Consider the following 20,146-nt stretch of genomic DNA (forward strand, 5'->3'; position numbering starts at 1 on the left):
AAGATATGAAAGATATTTGAAGACTCAGAGAAGGTGGATTTTCATTTTAACAAGTCACATATATATTCTAGATATCCTCTTATTCGTAACTAAGAGAGTCAAATCAGATGAAAGAATCTAAAAATTTCCCTTTGACTGTGTTAAGTAGAAGTAGTAGAGGCATATTGGCCAAATCTTGAGTGTTTGCAAATTGACTCTTAAGGCTATAGGCTGGCACAGGTCATTGAAGCCCTAGCTTTTTATCTTTAATTTTAAAATCCCCAAACAATTTATACTAATTTTTCTTGTCCATTATTTCCAAATAATCTTGTTTAAATGTTATTACAGTGCCTGCTCATGTTACTGTTGTCTAACAGAAGGGTATCCGGGGCCTTAAAACTGAGAGGGTTAGGATTAATGATTCCAATACCTATGCTTGGACATCTCCAAAAGTGGGTTCCAACTTCTTGTCCTCAAGTCTGTATAGAAACTAGCAAACTTCCAGAGTTCACAAAAGGCTCAAAGAGAACAGATGTTATAGAAAATTCTTAGAGCAAGTTTCACGCATAATGTTGCTGTTGTGTGTCTGCCTTTTCAATAAACATCACTATGCTTTATCACAAGATTTAATAAAGCAGCTTAGTTAAAAATGCCATCTGGGTCTCTGGACACATTAAACAAAGCTTAAAATAACCACCCCAGCAACTGGGAGGACCCAGCTGTTCTCATAATCTGTCCCACTCCTTTTACTTCCCCAGAAAAAGAGTGAATGAAGACCACAGACTAAAAGCATCCAGAAGGAACTGACACAAACAGGGAGATAGATGGAGCCAAGGGCTCCTGTAAGTTTGCTATTGCTCACATAATAGATTTGCTAATTCCACAACCTGCGGATGGTGATTAAGAACGGGAAGCAGAAAGAGGGAAGAGAGAATCATAGAAGGGCTCATTCAAGTTTTCTAATGTATCACAAACCTGTCCTCCCTAATGTCTGGATCATAGCAGCCCATTCCATTCACCTATTCTGTAGTGAACTCCAATAGAAAATACAAAGCCATCACCACCCAGTTCTTTCTCCCTTCTAGAGATGAGATATTAGCCACCCAATCCCAGATTCTCAGATCCATTCCAGGAAAGAAGCCCTAGGTATTGAAGCACAGCTTTCCCTCCCTCCCTTCTTTCTTCCACCCCAAGATTTGTTCCCCAGATAGTTCTAGTAAATGCAAAACCAAGTATATTCTCATTCTTTAGAGCAACCAGCTTTTCATGGCCAACTGGAATCAAATAAAACCTGCACAAACATCTATCTGGAGGACACTCCCAAGGCTCCTACTGAGCCAGCCTTCTGCATAACACTGCATTTCAGCTTCCTAGTTCACAAGACACTGAGACATTCTTGAATTCTGCAAGGTGCACTGTGTGTTAATATCTTTGCTGCTCATCGTGTGGCCAATAAAGGGCATGACTAGTCAACAAATAAATTTTCTCTTGGCTAAAACTTGCAACAAAACTGTAAGCTGTTTACCAAGGGGCCCACTACAGGTTATATTCAATATATACAGTCAAATCATAACTATCTGAGATATATTCAGTTGACCATACACCTTCATATTTCAGTAAAAGGTCTTTACATTTCCCAGTGCTATCGATGTTACAAAGTGCTTTCATATGCAGTGCTTCATCTGATTTGCAGGATAATTAAATGATCCTGTCATACCTGATTTTTAGATGAGGAAACAAGTGGTTTCTGGGTATTTCAAGAGGTTAATGCATCTGCCCTCCAACTTGTATGTGAAAACCAAAAACAAAATTCCAAGGCCCCTCAACCATCTGAATGGACTTTGACTCTTTTGGTCAATATATGGCAGAGCTAGGAAAAGAAGATGAGTCTTCCAGCTGCTGATACAGGGTTTTTTCTGCCATACTCCATTACCTCCAAGGCTAAAGTCAAAAGAGGGTGTGGTTATCACATGAAAAAATCTGGTTTGGATTTCCCAAATGTGTATGTAGTATTTGGTGATTTAGCTTAATTTAACCTACAGTTCTTTTGGGTTGTAACAGTCTGACTCCATTTTTGAAAACAAAACAAAATCGATTTTAAATGCTGAATTATAGATCTTTGCTGTCCAGTATGGTAGCTACTAACCACTTACGGTTATTTGCATTTCTATTTTAATTAATTAAAATTCAGTAAAATGCAAAATTCAGTTCTTCAGTTGCTCTAGCCACATTTCAAGTGTTACAGTAGTCACATATGGCTAGTGGATGGGACAATGCAGATTATAGAACAGTTCCATCATCAAAGAAACTTCTATTGAACAGTGCTATTATATAATGTCATCTCCAGAGAAAGAAGACTTCAGAAAAAGTCAGAAACGGCCGGGCGCAGTGGCTCACACGTGTAATCCCAGCACTTTGGGAGGCCAAGGCAGGCAGATCCCTTGAGGTCAGGAGTTCAAGACCAGCCTGGCCGACATGGTGAAACCCCGTCTCTAGTAAAAATACAAAAAATTAGCTAGGCGTGGTGGTGCATGCCTGTAACCCCAGCTACTCAGGAGGCTGAGTTGGCAGAATCACTGGAACCCAGGAGGCAGAAGTTGTAGTGAGCCAAGATTGTGCCACTGCACTCTAGCCTGGGTGACAGAGCAAGACTCCATCTCAAAAAAAAAAAAAAAAGAAAAAGAAAAAGTCAGAAACCTCTTGAGGCAGGCATAGTGCTGTCATCTGTCCAATATTGAAGATGATTTAAGAATAAGAAAGAAGAAGAGAAGAAAGAAGAGAAAAAGAAGTTGCCTTAGGTGTACCTACCCAGAAAAGGACAAAGGCATTCTTGTAGTCATTGTGTTGTATTTTAGCTCTTAAACTTTTTAAGAGATTAGAATAATTTGACACATAGAAGATCTAAACCACTGAAGAGGCTCTGAAGCAGATAAAAGTAGAAAGAAAATAAAAAACTAATTAGTTACAAACTAAGCTTAACCACAATTCGTTTAAACGATACTATTTACTCTTCACATGATTGGTTTTTCTTTTGCTTTATAGTAAGACATAGTTTATATCTTTAAAGGGGAATTAAAATATTTCTGGGAATTTTTAAAAGTAAGTTCACACAGCCACATAAAAACTACAGAAACAGATAAAACCTATCTTCTCATTTATTCCCTAATCCATTCAAATTAAATATAAAAATCCAAGCAGCCACAGTGATATTCAAAAAAGCAAAAGTGAGACAAAACAAAATTCATTTGTCACCTGTGGAGGTAGTTAGCTCACCTAATCTTCACTCCAAACACCAGTAATTTTTAAAAGACAGAAATAAACATGTTCTGCCTTCCCGGAAGGAACTATGTTTCAGGGTAGCCAAATAACCCAGTTGTGAAGAAAATGGTCTGCTTATAGAAAAATGTCAGCTAAAACATGTAGATAGAATTAGAGAATTAGAAATTCACCATTTTGAAACCCCTAATGAAATAATCAACTCAAGCAAGGATCATTAATAAATGCTAAAACAATCAAGTAACTATTGATACAGAATATAACTGAATATACACATGGTACAAAGTTCACGTCACAGACTACTGGCTTGACCCAAGGGGGAATATAGCAGAGGAGATAGGCAGTGATCACCCTAACCTTGCGATCATCTCACCATCACTAATGATGGGATGTGAATACACATTATTGCCTATGAAATAGTCTTTAAAAAAAGAAGTTGAACCTGAATCTAACTAAACCTTGCAATGGGCTGAACGTGTATGTCTTCCCAAAATTAATATGTTGACATCCTAACCCCAAAGGTGCTGGTATTAAAAGGTGGGGCCTTTAGGGGGTCATTAGATCATAAGGACAGAGGCTTCATGATTGGAATTAGTGCCCTTATAAAAGAGGCCCCAGAGGGCTAGCTAGTCTCTCCCACTATGTGAGGGCCCAGCAGGAAGGCCAATCTATGAACCAGAAAGTTGGTCCTAACCAGATATCAAAACCACATGCTCCTTGATCTTAAACTTGCTAGCCTCTAGAACTGTGAGAAATAAATTTCTGTTCTTTATAAGTCATCCAGTTTTTGGTATTTTGTTATAGCAGGCCTAAAAGCCTTTAGAACTAACTTCCAGTTAACCAGGAAAAAACAGAGTGAAAAGTTAAATGACACCATAAAAAGCAACCAGAAAATTCCAGAAGGGGAAATATTCTACAGGACAACTGACTAGTTTTTCAACAAGTCAATTTCACTAAATAAATACATAAACAAAGAGTATGGGTATTTTCCAGGTTAAAAAAGTCTTGAGCTAAATAATCAAATGCAATGTGTGTCCCTTGATTAGAAGAAACTAATTTGAACAAACCAGCCACAAAAGATATTTCAGGGAGACCAAGCTGGAAGGATCACTTGAGGCCAGGAGTTTGAGACCAGCCTGGGCAATGTAGTAAGACCTCCATCTCTACAAAAACAATAAATTAGCTGGGCATGGTGGTGTGCACCTATAGTCCTAGCTACTCAGGAAGCTGAGGCAGGAAGATCACTTGAGCCCAGGAGTTTGAGGCTGCAATGAGCTATGATTGTTTCACTGCACTTCAGGCTGTGTGAAAGAGCAAGACTTTGTCTCAAAAAATAAAAGGACATTTCATAATAATTGAGGAAATCTGAATGTGGACTGGGTAATAAATGATATAAAAAAGCCATTTTTTATTTTGTTTGAAAAGATGATTTTGTAACTATACAGGAAAATGTTCTTATTTTTTTAGAAATCTGTACTAAAGAATTTAGGGGTAAAATATCATTTTCTTTAATATACTTTCAAACACAAGCAAAAAATAGTCATGACACAAATATAGCAAAATGTTTACAATCTATGTTCTATGCTTGCCTGTGAGTGCCATTAATCTCATCTCTCTGCTTTTCTGAAAGTTTGAAAATTTCAAAGTTTTATAATAAATTTTTTTACATCCCATAATTTTATAATAATTTTTTTAAAGTTTGAAGCAAATCAACAACTATAGCTTCAAAAATATCCTGACCCACAATAAACATTGAACAGGGTATATTTCTCCCATTTCCTAAAAAAGTTGGCCCAGGAAGGAGTATGAGAGCTGCCATAGCTCTCCCAAGGCTCATTATTCTCCATCACTCCATGGGAAATCCCAAAATAAATTTTTTAAAAAGTTGTTTAAATTTATAATGTTTTTGATTCTATAATAATTTTATAATAAAATAATTGTAAAATGTTTTTTATTTTATATTTTTAATTTATAAAAATTTTTATACATGTTTATGTTTGAAATGTCTATTTCAAACTTTATGAGATATTAAAATATAAGTAATATAGTTCATCATTTTAGAAATGCCATGCTTTTCTTCTCCAGCAATTACATAATCAAAGAGTAACTGTAGTTTTTCCTAGAACATTGCTTTGTAGGCTGGGCATGGTGGTTCATGACACTTTAGGAGGCCAAGGCAGGCAGATCTCTTGAGATCAGGAGTTTGAGACTAGACTGAGCAACACAGAGAAACCCTATGAGTAGTACAAACACAAAAATCAGCTGTGCGTAGTGGCGTGCACCTATAGCCCCAGCTACTCAGGAGGCTGAGGTGGGAAGATCACCTGAATCTGGGGAGGTCAAGGCTACAGTGAGCCAAGACTGTACCATTGCACTCCAGCCTGGGCAACAAAGTGAGACCCTGTCTCAAAAAAAAAAAGAAATTTAATTTAAAAAAAGAAAATTGCTTGTAAAATTAACTTTTTCAATCAAAACCAAGATTTTTCAGATATAGAGAATGCAGCCCACTGGTCAGATTTGTCAGTTCAAAGAGAATAAATTCTAGTTTCCTATTTTTCTAGCCTGCTTATGATTATCCAATAGGATATCAAAAAAGACCAAAGCCTTTGGGATCCATGTTCAGTATTCCTGAGTCTAACTCAGGATGCCAAATCAGGAGACAAGCACATTCTCATCAATTTTCAATCATTCGAGACCAATTTTGCTTATAATTATCCAGTTCTTTTAGATCACCTTTCTCCTGAAGCCAGCCTTATGGCTATTCACTTCACTTTAGCATAAGCCCCCAAGAAGGTGAACAAAATAAGGAAACGATTGGTTAAAGTTGGCGTTTGAAATTCTGAAACATGTCCACCATTCCCTTCACCCATGCCCGCCCCTCTTAGAAGTAGTACTTTCAGATTATTTAAGAGTCGATGCTTCTATGTGGATTTTGTCATCTGTCCTTTATAACAGCTAGTAGGTTTAATTTGACTCTATTTTAAGCATATATTGACCTATGCTAATTATCTGTTAAAATAAATTCCACTCTTAGAGTTAATAAAGTGTGTTTGTCATGGAAGACCCATTGAAGTAAGAAGCTGAGGAGCCCTTATGGTAAAGTGGGACAAGAAATAATAAGATATAATAATTTTCCCATGCAAATCAACAACCGTAGCTTCAAAAATATCTTGACCCACAACAAGTATTGGACAGGCCATGTTTCTCTCACTCCCTAAAAAATTGGCTCGGGAAGGAGTATGAGAGCTCCCATAGCTCTCCCAAGGCTCATTATTCTCCATCACTCCACAGGAACAGCCTGTCAGAGAAGAGTGAAAGACCATTTGTCAACCTCTCTTCAACTCCCTGATTCTAGCCAAACTTCATCAATCTCAAGTGAGTAGCCAGAGAGAAATCAAACCCCATATATCCAGCATCATTGTCTACTGGAGTCAAAAATCACAATTCCACTACCCACCCCAACACCACTGGCCCTATTTCTCCCAATTGCTTTTTATTGTGTTTTTTAAAAAATCCTTTCCCCATCCCTGCAACACCAAGAAGGAGGAATTATAGTAGATAAATATGAAGCATGGGGATCCTTTAAAAATGTTTTTAATAATAAATGAGAAAATGAGAAGGAGAGGGTTGGGAAGGAAGGAGGGAATTCAAATGCCAGGGAATTGTTCAGTTTCGCTTTTAAAGGTGTTAACACTCATTTATACATCTGCAAGACACTCCCCTTAAAGAAAAGTTCTATGAGTGTGGGTCTGGTTGCATGAATAAGGATAAAATTACTTTTTTAGACGATGTTTCCCACATATCATTCAGAGACCCCTGAAGTTAGGTATCCCTCTTGTAGATGTCCTTGAGATGCTGCTGGACCTGGGAAAGAGGAAACTGGGATACGGGTCTATGCCAAAAGGTGCTTCTAGTTATAGGACAGAGAGGAAAGGGGCAGAGGGAGAAAAACACGAGGTCTGAGAATCTGGATTGCAGAAGACTACCGAGGTCGTGGGAGAAGGGAGAGAAAACAAGGATGAAAAGAGAAAGGGGAAGAGGCATGAAATGTTGGCAAATGTCAAAAGGCATTTGGAGAGAAGTTGGGAATTGCATTAAGAAAATCACTGCAAATCTCATTTCAGACCATTTAGAGATATGCCCCCTGGGAACTGCGAGCTCAGGCTGTTTAGCATCAAACAAATGGATCCACTCCATCCCTACTCTAATTAAATAAATCATTCAATAATTCCACTGGGTTAAAGAACCAAAATATTAAAAACCTTCAGGGCCTACTCTTGCCAAATATGTCAGGGATCGTGTGTGTGTGTGTATGCGTGTGTTCTGAGACACCACTACTGTTAAATAGGCAGAGCTAAGACTTAGGGGACTGGCAGATTATTGCAAAAAGGGCACGGGGCAGAGGGACTATGTTGTGAGCCTGGGAAAGAAGTTTGTGTGGGGACTGTGGGCAGTGAACGCGTTGGGAACAATGTGGAAAACTGGGAGCTGCCTTGGAATCTACAGGGCCGGGTAAGAGAATGTCCGAAAGAAAAATGAGCAGGTGCGGGATGTGTGCAGAGTCGGAGAAGAGTCCAGGGCGCCCGGAGTGGCTCCAGGAACGACGGACACCCCTCAAGGCTTTTGGGGGCGGTGGGTACTAATAGAACCCAGTGTCTGGGGTGCGCCGGGGAGGCTGCGAGCACGGCGGGAGTGGGGCGCTGGAGGGTGAGGACGCGGGAGTGAGGAAGAAAAGCCGGGGCCGGGCAGGGGCCTCCCAGCTGGGCCCGGAGGCAGCAGGGGGACAAGGGCTAGGAGAGGGCATGGCGGCGGCACGGCAGGAAGCGAGGGGCATCCGGACACTCACCCCGTTGGCCGCGGCCATCTGCACCACGATCTCGATGGCTGTCCTGCTAAAGTACCTGCCATCGCTGCCCACCACCGTGGTGCAGCCCCGACAGTCGCGCAGGTCGATGGACGACAGCACGCTCTGGATGAAGTTGGGCAGGTAGTTGCGCTGGCCCTCGAAGAGGCCGGTAGGTCGCCGCAGATCCCCGCCGCCGGCCGGCCGCTGGTCCTCGTAGGGCGCGGTGGGCACTGTCAGCACCGGGATGGGGCTCCCCTCCGTGGCGCCTCCTGGCCGGTCCTGCTGCGGCTCCCGGGGCCGGAGGGAATCTGCAGCCTGCCGGGGGCCTCCGCCAGCCTGGCCGCGCGCCGGGACTCCGCCTCGGGCCCGGGCCCCTTCTCCGGCAGGTCGGCGCCCTGCGCCCTGCGCCCGCCCTCCTGGGGACCGCCCGCCCCTCCTCTCCGCGCGGCCGCTCGCTGACTCCCTCGGCGGAGATTGCTTCTGCCTTCCTGTAAAGTTTTCTCCCGCCCACCTTCTCCGCTGCCAGACCGCCCGAGGTGCCCTCAGTTTCTCCCCAAGTTGGACTCACTTTCGGGGTGTCCCAAAAGCCTGATTCCAGGGCCTGCTAGCCTGACCCCGGTGACGCCTGCACCCGCGCCTGGCCCCAGCCTTCACGCGCGATCGCCGCCCTCCGGGGCACACCCTCCGCCAGAAAACAGCCGGCGGGCGGCGAGACTTTGGGCAGAGTCCGGGTTCCTCTCCGGCGCCAGGCCCGTCCCCCTGCCTCCCTGGGAGTGCGCAGCCTAAACGCACCAGTTTCTCTTTAGAACAAGCACGGGGAGGGATTTGGGAGGGGGCTGAAACCTTTTGCCATCAGCGAACAGCCTCAGCCAAAAATAACCCTGGAAAGGCGAGCTAAGAATGGTTATCTCCTGCCAGCGCTGAAATCGGAGGCTGGGCGCTGCGTGTGGGGTGTGTGTGTGTGTGTGTGTGTGTGTGTATCCTCCCACCCCGACCATTTGTTGAAGGGAATCACCACTGTCAGACTTCAATCCAACAGGACCCACTCGAGCCATCCACACTTTCCCCAGCCTCCTCCAAAACAGCACACTTTCCAGTATGGACAATTCTTTTTTTTTTTTTTTCACTTGTTTGTTTGTTGTGGTGGTTGCAACAGCAGCAACACAGACGACACATATTTCCCTATTCTTCTCGCCCTTCTCACCCTCCCTACCCAGCTCCTGCCTTAGAAACAGGCTTGGCCTACACTGTATCTGTCCACACTGTCTGAACTCTTCCCTGAATTAATCGTTTTCAATAGGAGGGGGCTAAATCCCTTATTAATGCCCTACCAGGAGTGAATGAATAAAGCCAAGTTAAAGGGGAACTGGGTACCACATACTGTGCTAGGTTCCTTTGCATGTATCCTTTCATTCTGCTGGAGCTAAAGATGATCTGCCTCCTCTCCATAAAACGCACCCAAACTCCAAAACCAGGAAATTCTCCATAGAAAATAGGAGTGAAGAGAGAAAAGACTAACAGGATAAACCCCAAAGCAGGAAGAAAGTTTTGTCTCCCATTTCGCTCAAGGAATTTTTGGACCCACCAAAGCTACTGTCCTGAAAGATCCTGCTGCTTCTCCTTCCCCAAATATTGTCCACTTCCTGAGAATAAGGCTGACTTGCCGCAGGCTTATAAAGTGTTTGGTCACAGTAAGACAACTGTGAGTAAAAACACACATTGTATACTGTTTTGCAATTGATAAAAGGCTTTGCATCTGTTTTTTCTTTGGAGGCTGAAGAAAAGAAGAATGATATTCACGCAGTTCCCATTTTACAGATGAAAACAAGAGGACTTTTTCTGTGAAGTCAGGAAAGTGGTTACAATGGTACTTTCCGCCTGTCCGAATTATGTATTGCCCCTCCCCTTTCTATTAATAACATTGAAGTGTGATGGGACAACAACTGAAGCCGTCAGTTGAAACCTGCTGGGACTTTTTAGCCATTCTCTTCAACATAAAGAATGGGTGTTTTTGGAGGGGATGAGAGGAATGGGGAAATGTTGTCAAAGAGTACAATGTTTTAGTTGAGACAGGAAGAATACATTTTGTTGAGATCTACAGCACAGCATGGTGACTGTAGTTAACAATGAAGTATTGTGTATTTCAAAACTGCTAAGACAATAAATTTCAAATGTTCTCACCACAAAAAAGATAGGTTTTGAGGTGATGAATCTATTAATTCTCTGGATTTAATTATTCCACAATGTATACATATATCATAACATCACATTATACCTCCGTAAATACATACAATTTTAATTTGTCAATTAACATTTTTTTAAAAGAATAGTGTGGCCAGTTGGGGAGGTAGTTTTTTTTTTTTTTCCTCTAGTCTCTACTCAGTCTCCAATATCCCATTCCCCATAAAGTTCCTGTCACCCAGGTGGAGTGCAGTGGCACAATCATGGCTCACTGCCCCCTCTCCCTCTTGGGCTCAAGTGATCCTCCCGCCTACAGGTACATGCCACCACGCCCAGCTAATTTTTGTAGTTTTTGTAGACATGGGGTTTCACCATGTTGCCTAGGCTGGTCTCGAACTCCTCAGCTCAATCAATCTGCCCACTTTAGCCTCCCACAGTGCTGGGATTACAGGTGGGAGCCACCAAGCCCAACCCATAAAGTTCCTAACTTTTTATCTCCCTGGGAGTGCACAGCCTACACACACCAGTTTCTCTTTAGAACATACTTAAGAGTCTTGGCTTAGCATCCAACACACAGAACTTTAACACTTCTACGGATCTGTGCACCTGTCTATGGTGTGGGTTTTTTTTTTTTTTTTTTTTTTGAGACGGAGTCTTGCTCTTTCGCCCAGGCTGGAGTGCAGTGGCCCGATCTCAGCTCACTGCAAGCTCCGCCTCCTGGGTTCACGCCATTCTCCTGCCTCAGCCTCCCGAGTAGCTGGGACTACAGGCGCCCGCCACCACGCCCGGCTAATTTTTTCTATTTTTAGTAGAGACGGGGTTTCACCGTGTTAGCTAGGATGGTCTCGATCTCCTGACCTCGTGATCCGCCCGCCTCGGCCTCCCAAAGTATTGGGATTACAGGCGTGAGCCACCGCGCCCGGCCGGTGTGGGGTTTTTAAGATCTCTTTCTAATGACACTTTATTTTGCAAAGCAGGACAGTTTCATTCCCAGAAGAGCAGGTATGGTAAATCCTTTGTTCCAGTAACGAAGACAATGATCCAAACCCTAAGCCTCAGAGAAGCCCAGAAACCCTCCAGGCCTCCATCTCTCTGCTCCTAGCACCTGCCTCTCTCTTGACATCAACATCATTCTCCCCTCTCACAGCCCAGCTCCTTCCACAGACCCAGGGATTAGGCACCAGCACCTCAGACTAGATTTTAGAGAATTACCATTCAAGAGGCAATCCTCTTCCCTTGGTTCCAATTTCAAGGTTCTCAAAGACGGGAACAGGGCTAGTTTGAGGCAATGTGCCCCATCGCATAGCCAGAAAGAACCTTACAGTGAAAAGGAGAACAATTCTTCCAAAGTAAGGGGGTGCTGATCCCCAGAGGGAGGACAGATGGGCAACCAAACAGTAACCGGGCCACCACATGCTTCACACTCACTGATCAAGGATTTCTAAAACCACTTTTCTTTTCTCTGAATTTATATAGGACTTTGTATCACTCATAAAGGAATGTCTTATAGGCTGATAACACCTTTCTATTCATGCTTATACTTAACATTTAGGCTAGGATAATTTCCTAACCTCAGTGTCCTCACTATAAGATGGGAATTATTATAATCCCTACCTCATAAATTGTTGGGAGGATTAAAATACTTAGTAAAGTGCCTGACTAATAGAAAGGCATTCAATAAATGTTAGCTATTCATGGTGTCATCGTCATTATATTTACCATTATTACTAATCTTCTGTATTGCAAGAATTACAGTTTATATTTTTGTAGACCATCACTGTAGCTAAAGGGTCTTTGGGCCATAGGTGATATTCCATAAAGGTTGGTTAAATTGATCTGTGGTTTTTGACTATGGAAACTCAGAACTCCCTCAAAATGTACAAAACAGATTTACCTGCTAAATAAATCTCTTCAAAGCTGACCCCAGGTTTAATTGAATTAATTCCAATGAATTTGTCACAATGATGGAGAAAGGAAACTTAGAGGGCCCCACAGTGGTTTGCTGGTAAAATGAGAAGTTTGGATTAGATCAATGTTTCCCAACATATTTTCCTCAGAATGTTAGTGCCCCTCGAATCCTGCACAAAGCAACAGTTTCATGACCAAGTAGCTTTTAAAACTCCTGTACACTCTACTCCCATTCTTCACAATGCACACTTTCATATTAAAAGTTCTGAGAGGTCCTCAACAGAAGACATCACTTAACTTTTTTTTTTTTTAAGACAGATTCTCACTCTGTCACCCAGGCTGGAGTACAGTGGCCACCACTCCTGGCCTAAACATTTTTTAACCTGGTGCTTCCCAATCTAAACTCACAGGGACCAGTTTTCTTAATGAAAGAGAATCAGACTAGCTTGTAACCATAGCTGGTGACACTCCCCTGCCCCATTCCTTGTATGTCCTCAGTGGACTAGGTCAGGAATAAATAAATTTTCCTGATTCTCAAGGGCTGGTCACTCCTTTGCACTGAGCTCAAAGCTTCTCTGTAGCATGGGTCACAATGAATGGTAGCCCTGATAGCCTAGAGTAGCCTTTCAGCCTTCTCTGAGCCTCTAAAGACTGAGGATCCTTGGCATGAAATGGAGCAACTGATATACCCTTGCTTCCCCTGGGGTCTCTCTTGCTCTCAAAAAGGCATCAGCCATCATCTCCATCTAGAGAATATACTAGCTGACTCAGCTTGACCAGCCTGTCTCAAAATGAGAATCTGGGTAAAATAAGTATTGAAACACTTCATTCCTTGTAGATTCACAAAACATATTAGCATATTAAAGACTATGAAGTTCTGCAGGAAAAAAAAAACCTATTTAACTTTAATCCAACATTGCCAAGTTTTTTTTGACCATGGAAGATTTTTCCAAAACACTTACAAACAGATCAAGGACATTAATCTTTCATGAAACACTAGATCCCCAGGGTCCTCTCCAGCTACATCATTCTGTGATTTTCTTTTTTATTTATGATGCATTAAAATATTGATCTCTATCCGACTTCCATTTAGAAATTCACCAGAATGTGCAAAGGCAGCAGGTAAAATTGCTGAAGGGTATTATAAAAATACCCTCCAGTGATTTTTGAAACTTAAACTGAAATATTTATATAATTATATATCTCAGTTTGTATATTATATATATATGTATATACACACATACATATGTGTGTATATATATTGGTGTATGTATATCTATATCTATGTATATATGGCATTATATCCATTTTACAGATGCAGAAACTGAGCTTTAGAGGGGGTGAGCAATTGGTCCAAAGCCACACAGCACACAGGTAGTCATTGATAAAGGTAAAAACAAGAGTTGAAGCCTGAGGTGTAAGGACACAGAGACAAGTACACAAATGTTTACAAGTTACACATATGACACGTGCCTTTAACATGAATTTCTTGAACATTCATTTAGAGGCCTTACAATGAAGACATCAGAGTGGCAGCAAGTTCTGTTGGAATCAGGGGAGCGTGTTCTTCTATAACCCCCTGGCTAACAGGAAAGCACACTGATTTGGCCCATGGTAGTTATACACTCCCATTGAGTCAGGGACCACTTCTATGCACACAGGAGGTGCTAAAAATATGCTGTTGACTCATTGCCTCTAAGAGCAGAAGAAATGCCAAAAGTATAGGACAAGAGGCAGAAAAGCACATGGAAAAATGTCATAAGGCAGTCCTCTAAGGAAGTGTTAGATCCCTTTGAAATCTGTCCAAACACTTTCTTGTGCTGGGGAAAGTCAATTACATATTTCAAGCAACCCCACATGTCATACGAGTATCTTGTACGTGTTTGTGTACTCGTGTCTGTGAACTTACATCTCAGACTTCAACTTCTCGCTCCCCACCCTTATCAATGACTGCCTGCATGGCCTTGGGCAAGTTGCTTTCCCTCTTCAAAGCTCAGTTTCTGCATCTATAAAATGGACATAATGCTACCTACCTCATGGGGTTAGTGATCACATTTAAGGAGATAATATGTGGAAATTGCTTACACAGTACCTATCACATAATAAGGGTTTAATAAGTGTTTGATGTAATTGTTTTGATTATTACTACTATTACTAAAATAATAATTACTACAATAATAATGATTCTTATTCTCTATATTAGTATTATCTTTGAAAATGGGCATGGATTATGTCTATGTAACACTTTTGGCACAATATCTAGCATTATATCACACACAAATTAGAGAATTCATGTTATTAAGGATGAAAAAATATTTTTACTGACCCTTAAATTCTTCGTAAGTAACTGCAAAAGAAGCCATTATCCCAACACATGAAATAAAAAAAAAATTCAGTTCCTCTGGAGTTTGTTTTTGGAGGTAGCCACAGGATACCTAAATTTTTTTTCTTTTCAGAGAGACCGAGGGGCTCACTAGGTTGACCAGGCTGGTCTTGAACTCCTGGTCTCAAGCCATCCTCCCACCTCAGCCTCCCAAAGTGCTGGGATTACATGCATGAGACACCACATCCAGCCTACCTCAAATATTGAATGCTGTTAATAAATCTCCTGAGGCCAGCATAAGAAGGTGATGGGCAAAACTAATGCAGGTATGTTTTTCTGGCTTTTTCATGTATTGGGCCAAACTTTGAAAAGCACTTACTATTAATGGCTAACTTGCAAAATTTGTGATTTATTAAAAGCAGATTTTAATTGTTTTACCTAAAAATAATAGGCCTCTGATCTGCCAAAGATGAAGATTTAATTTCTAGGTGTTCCCCACAATACCTAGAAACATCAGTGGAATCGATTATTAAACACTTTAGAACTATTCTCATCAAAGTTCTTTAATATATAATACAGCAAAAGAAAAGTTTCTTTTCTAAAGGCTTCTCTATACTTTTTTTAATAGTTGAATTTCATTTCTGAAGGCTCCTAAAAAGAATAGAATTTAGATCTTTATTAAAGAGGAAATATATTTTCCATGTTTAATTTAAATGACATTCCATCAGTCATTTGCAATCTTAGCCTACACGGAATTTTTTTTTTTGGTAGTTTTTATGTTTGGGCTTTAGGAGGGGATTCCCAATAATCTCTATATAAATATTTCTAATCTCTATATAAATATTTTAACATTTCAATATAAATTAGTTTTTTAAAGCTATTTTATCCATAAAAATAATGAATTTGCATGGCTGAGGGTGAAATAATGTGTTACCAGGACCCCTCAGTTTTGGGGGTTGTGAGTAGATCCCATCTTCATGTTCCTCCAGCCCAGCCAAAGCCTGGCTCAGGTACTCCTCCCCCATTTGTCAGGAACCACCATCCCCAGGGATTCTATGTGCCCTGCCTGACCAGCGTTCTCCATCAGAGTTTACCAATCTTTTGTTCATTCCCTCAGAGCACAGCTAAGCAAGAGTACACTAATTTGAAAATTAACTCAAGCAAATAGAGGAACAATATCCCCAACACATTGCATTTTAACATAGGGTTTCCTGGACACACTGTTTCAACCCAAGAGTTGGGCTAATAGTAGGAGTTCCATCTGCTAAAATACGGCTGTCAGCTTCAGTGGGAAATTCATGAACGTCTTCGTAGTTTGTTTTTACGTTTCACTTGGCACTGTTTCTAAAATTTCCTCTGAAGCCAAAAAATAAGTTATTTCCCAGCACACTGGGCACTTTTCATTTATCATTGGATTGATTTTTGTAACTTGCAGTAGGAGCTGTAATCGACCAGGGGGTTCTTATCCAATAGACAGCAGCAAAACTCTTTGTGTATCTGCGTTCCTTTCAACAAGCGTGACTTCCTCAATGGCATCATTCGTGAGCGTAACACAGAGCTCAGCAATAACGTTTCTTCACTAACCCTACCAGGTATCCAACATAGGATGTTACTTCCTTTCACTGTTTTCCGACTCCTGGCAGATATTAATCATTGGGATATGGGAACAAGGAAATAGAATTTCTGAGAATACTTGGGAATTCCCAAATTCATATGATTTTCATAACACTTAACTTACAAGTTTTTGAAAAATAATAAGTGACTATAATAACAAGCAAATAGTCGTTTTTTTCTGTAACAGGATTACATGAAAAGTTTTAGTAGTCTTCTGTTTTAAAAAGATATGATAACAAATGATGATTTATTATTATTATGAGCCAACATATTGTAACAAGATTATAAAATCCAATAGCATTAATAGAGAAAACATTAAAAAGAAATGAATATTATCACAAAATAAATGCTAAAGAAAAGTCCTTTAAAGATTGAAAGGTAACACCACAAATACTTAATGCTTTAATCATTGTTTACATGACATTGTTAAACAAGGCATCAATCATCCCCTCCAATACCATTTAAATAACATAACATTCTGATCTCCTGGCAAGATGAATAGCACTAGAAAGAAGCAACTGTCAAAATTGCCGATTTAAGGGCATATTTTGTTTCTAAAACTTGGCATTTCTTAGAAAACCTCTCATAGGATTTGTAAAACATATACTATGCCTATGAACACATTAATATTTATTTGCAGAAATGGTTCACTGTTAGCAGTGGACAAGGCCATGAACACACACTTGTAACACAGCAGCAGATACAAGAAAGTCTGACTGAGGCTCCTTTACTGCTTCTGTCCTGTTCACCTTAACTTTCATCTCCACATGTCAGTGCTTCCTCATCTTGCTTGACTTGAAGTCAGTGCATTTCTTCAAGCCAGTAAGTTCTCTATACTGACTATTAAGCTGTAATTTTCACAGGAAAATTAGAACGTTCCTTCCCATTTTCCTAATTTCTCAACTGATTTTTCTCAGAATTCAGAATCCATAAATATTGAAATGCCAGGAGAGAATTTCCAAATGGAAATGCTGTTCCCTTCGTCCATTTTCAGAAGAAACCGTAGGATAGTGTTATCCTTCTCTTCTCCAATTTTTTTTTGCCTGCAAACTTATGGTTATCACCTCTTTAAGTGAGTAGCTCACAATTTTGCCTCCCCTGCAAATGGTCCCAAAACAGTGAAATGGGTCCTCTTTAGCTGTGTCTTTAGTACATAATCCTGCATTTCTGACCATATGCAGGGAGTGTGACCCAGGGAAGGATCCCTGACTCAATGGGATTTCTCTTGCTGTCTCTAGAATTTGAACACCGGAACCCAGACGTACAGAGGCTGGGAGCCATCGTGGTGTGCTATATTGATGACGGCAGCAGTGGGTGGTGTGGGGGCAGTTAATTGACAGCTACCTGTTGCTGACATCCCAGCAACTGCCTGAACCTCCTCTTTCCCAGTCATAAGGTATCTACGATTCTGCAGTATTCTTCATTAAATCCTAGCATGGTTTAAGCTAGCCAGAATTAGGTTCTGTTGCTTTCAATCAACAGAACCTTAGCTAATACATTGTTATTTCCTGGTCTTTGTTCCTTTAATTTTCCAGGAAAAGAAGGGAAAATGGCTTACTGGTTTTAAAAAGAGACAAGGGACAACATACCATTTATGCAAAATTTAGAAGCACTCAAAGGAAACTCTGGAAACTTCCTGAGACATATATAGGTAGGATCAGCATAAAACTTGAACAGTGTATCTAGATCATGGTTGCCATGGTTGCCTTGACACAATGAACATCTGTATCAAGATCATATTTTTTTGGTGGGACAGAGAGAAGCACAAGGCGGGACTCACATTTACAGTAATCCTTGTTTTCCAGGGACCATACAACCCAGTTTGTCCAGAGCTGTTCATCTTAAGTTTGTTATCCCACCATAATTATAAATAGAACCTCCTTTTTCTCTCAAGAATATCCCACTTTGGATGATAATTTCTGTGACTACCCATTAACAATATTTAATAACTATAGAAAACTGCTTCTCTATATTTTTTATATGTTTGAAACATTTTATAACAAAAATATCTTTAAAGTTATCACCTACACAGAATATAGCTGCCAAATGCTCCTACTCTGCTATTCTAACCATGAATCCCTCTGGGGCCCCTTCCTCCTACGGCGCTTGTGAGGATGAAATGAAATAAGCTCTATGAAGTGCCCAACAGTGACCAACACTGAATAAAATACAGCCACCATAGGTGGCCTTCCCTTATGTTCACCAAACTCCTGATAAGTTATTCGGTGATGTTTTAATCTTAATATTTTATGTAGATTATACATTCATCTGATTCAAAATGCAAAAGTTACAAAAGCGTATACAGTTAAAAGTTTCCCAACCCACTACCATTTATCTCCCTGGAGGCAACTGTTTCCAGATTTTTGAATATCCTTAAAGAATATCATATGTATGGAAAAGAAAGATTATATATTTATATGCATCTGTGTATGCATTTTCCTATGAGAGGCTCACAAAGTCTCCTTGAAGAGATATCATTATTACAAATACCCCTCAATTTACAATGGGGTTATATTCCAATAAACTTATGAAAATATTGTAAGCTGAAAATGCATTTAATACACTTAACCTACTAAACATCATAGCTTAGCTCGGCCTACCTTAAACACTCACATTAACCTACAGTTAGGCAAAATCATCTAACAGAAAGCCCATTTTATAATAAAGTGGGCTTTGAATATCTCATGTAATATAATGAATACTGTACTGGAAGTGGAAAACAGTTACAGCTTCTGCTGAATGTGTATTGCTTTCAAACTATCTTAAAGTTGAAAAATCATAAGTCAAAATATTCTAAGTCAGGGATTGTTTGTACTTCTACTTTACATGATGAAATTGAGCCTTGAAAAGATTAAGTGACTCGCCCAAGGTCACACTGGCAGTTAAATAGTGAAACTTGGATCCAAATTGTTCAGTCACTACATGTATTGTCTTGAAATTTGAAAAAGAGGAAGAGGAATTAAACTACTAAATTGAAGGACTATTTTAGGCATAGAAGAAGCAGATGCCTTCATGTCCAAGTGATTGTGAAAAGCCCACTTGCCCCAAAATATGTCTCCTGGTCATATGAAATTCCACCATTTCAGATTTTTACCTGGGGATTTAGAGTAATCTGCTGTTTTCCTAGAGCTCCCCTAAAATAGAAATAGAAAATTTTGGAAGGCTAAATATATGCTAACATTGGAAAACTCATTTTCTCCCCTTCGTAAGGCAAGGTACTGAAGGAGGGGGCCCTACGGGCTGTGCAGGGACATCCTGGAGGCATGGGGAGAAGAAACTGAAAGGCAAGTTTGTATGGAACAAAGAATACCGATCTCAGGATTCTCCCTTGAACCTGCCCTAACTTTGTTCAAATAGACTTAGCCACTGACCTGCTGTCAAAAGACCACAGCCAATCTGACTTGTTTTCAATATAATGATGAATATTGATTTGGTCCCTTCATCCAACATTCTCAGCTGGATCTTTTTTGACCAAGGATATACATTACTAGGTGAGTACAGGCAGTTAATTCTTCCACACGGGACTTCGGAGTTTCTGAGTTAACCAGAATCACCCACCTTAACATCTGCCAGTTTATACCCCAAGTCCTGACCAGTGCCCCCTACCTGCTATGCCTCATGTTTTCAATAGAGCATAAAATCAGAAATGAAAGATGAAACATCATAGCCAATATCACAGAAATACAAAGGATCCTAAGAAACTGCTAGGTATAATTACACACTAACTAATTGGATCATCTAGAAGAAATGGATAAATTCCCAGACACATAAAACCTACCAAGATTGACTCATGAAGAAATTTAAAAATCTGAACAGACTAATAGCAAGCAAGGAGGTTGAATCAGTAAGAAAATGTCTCCTATCAATGAAAAACCCAAAACCAGATGGCTTCCCAGATTAATTCTACCAAATATTTTAAGAAGAACTAATACCAGTCCTTCTCAAACTCTTCCAAAAAGCTGAAGTGGAGGGAATACTTCCAAACTCATCTTACAGGGCCAGCATTACCCTGATTCCAA

General features: G+C 40.5%; 1 protein-coding gene across 1 annotated transcript in view; it reads right to left on the bottom strand.

Moving 5' to 3' along the window:
• The window catches only part of LOC129398388 (phosphoglucomutase-like protein 5), a gene marked incomplete at its 5' end in the record, with an annotated part of 32,567 nt that extends 13,032 nt beyond the window's left edge, over window positions 1–19,535 (bottom strand). The window contains 3 exons of the mRNA XM_055115616.2: window positions 8,104–8,409; window positions 9,687–9,875; window positions 19,499–19,535. Coding sequence (XP_054971591.1) covers window positions 8,104–8,409; window positions 9,687–9,875; window positions 19,499–19,535 — 532 coding nt within the window. The remainder of the gene's footprint in view (window positions 1–8,103; window positions 8,410–9,686; window positions 9,876–19,498) is intronic.
• Between the last annotated feature and the right edge of the window lie 611 nt (window positions 19,536–20,146).

The sequence above is a fragment of the Pan paniscus genome, chromosome 6 (genome assembly GCF_029289425.2).
Source record: "Pan paniscus chromosome 6, NHGRI_mPanPan1-v2.0_pri, whole genome shotgun sequence".
Lineage (NCBI taxonomy): Eukaryota > Metazoa > Chordata > Mammalia > Primates > Hominidae > Pan > Pan paniscus.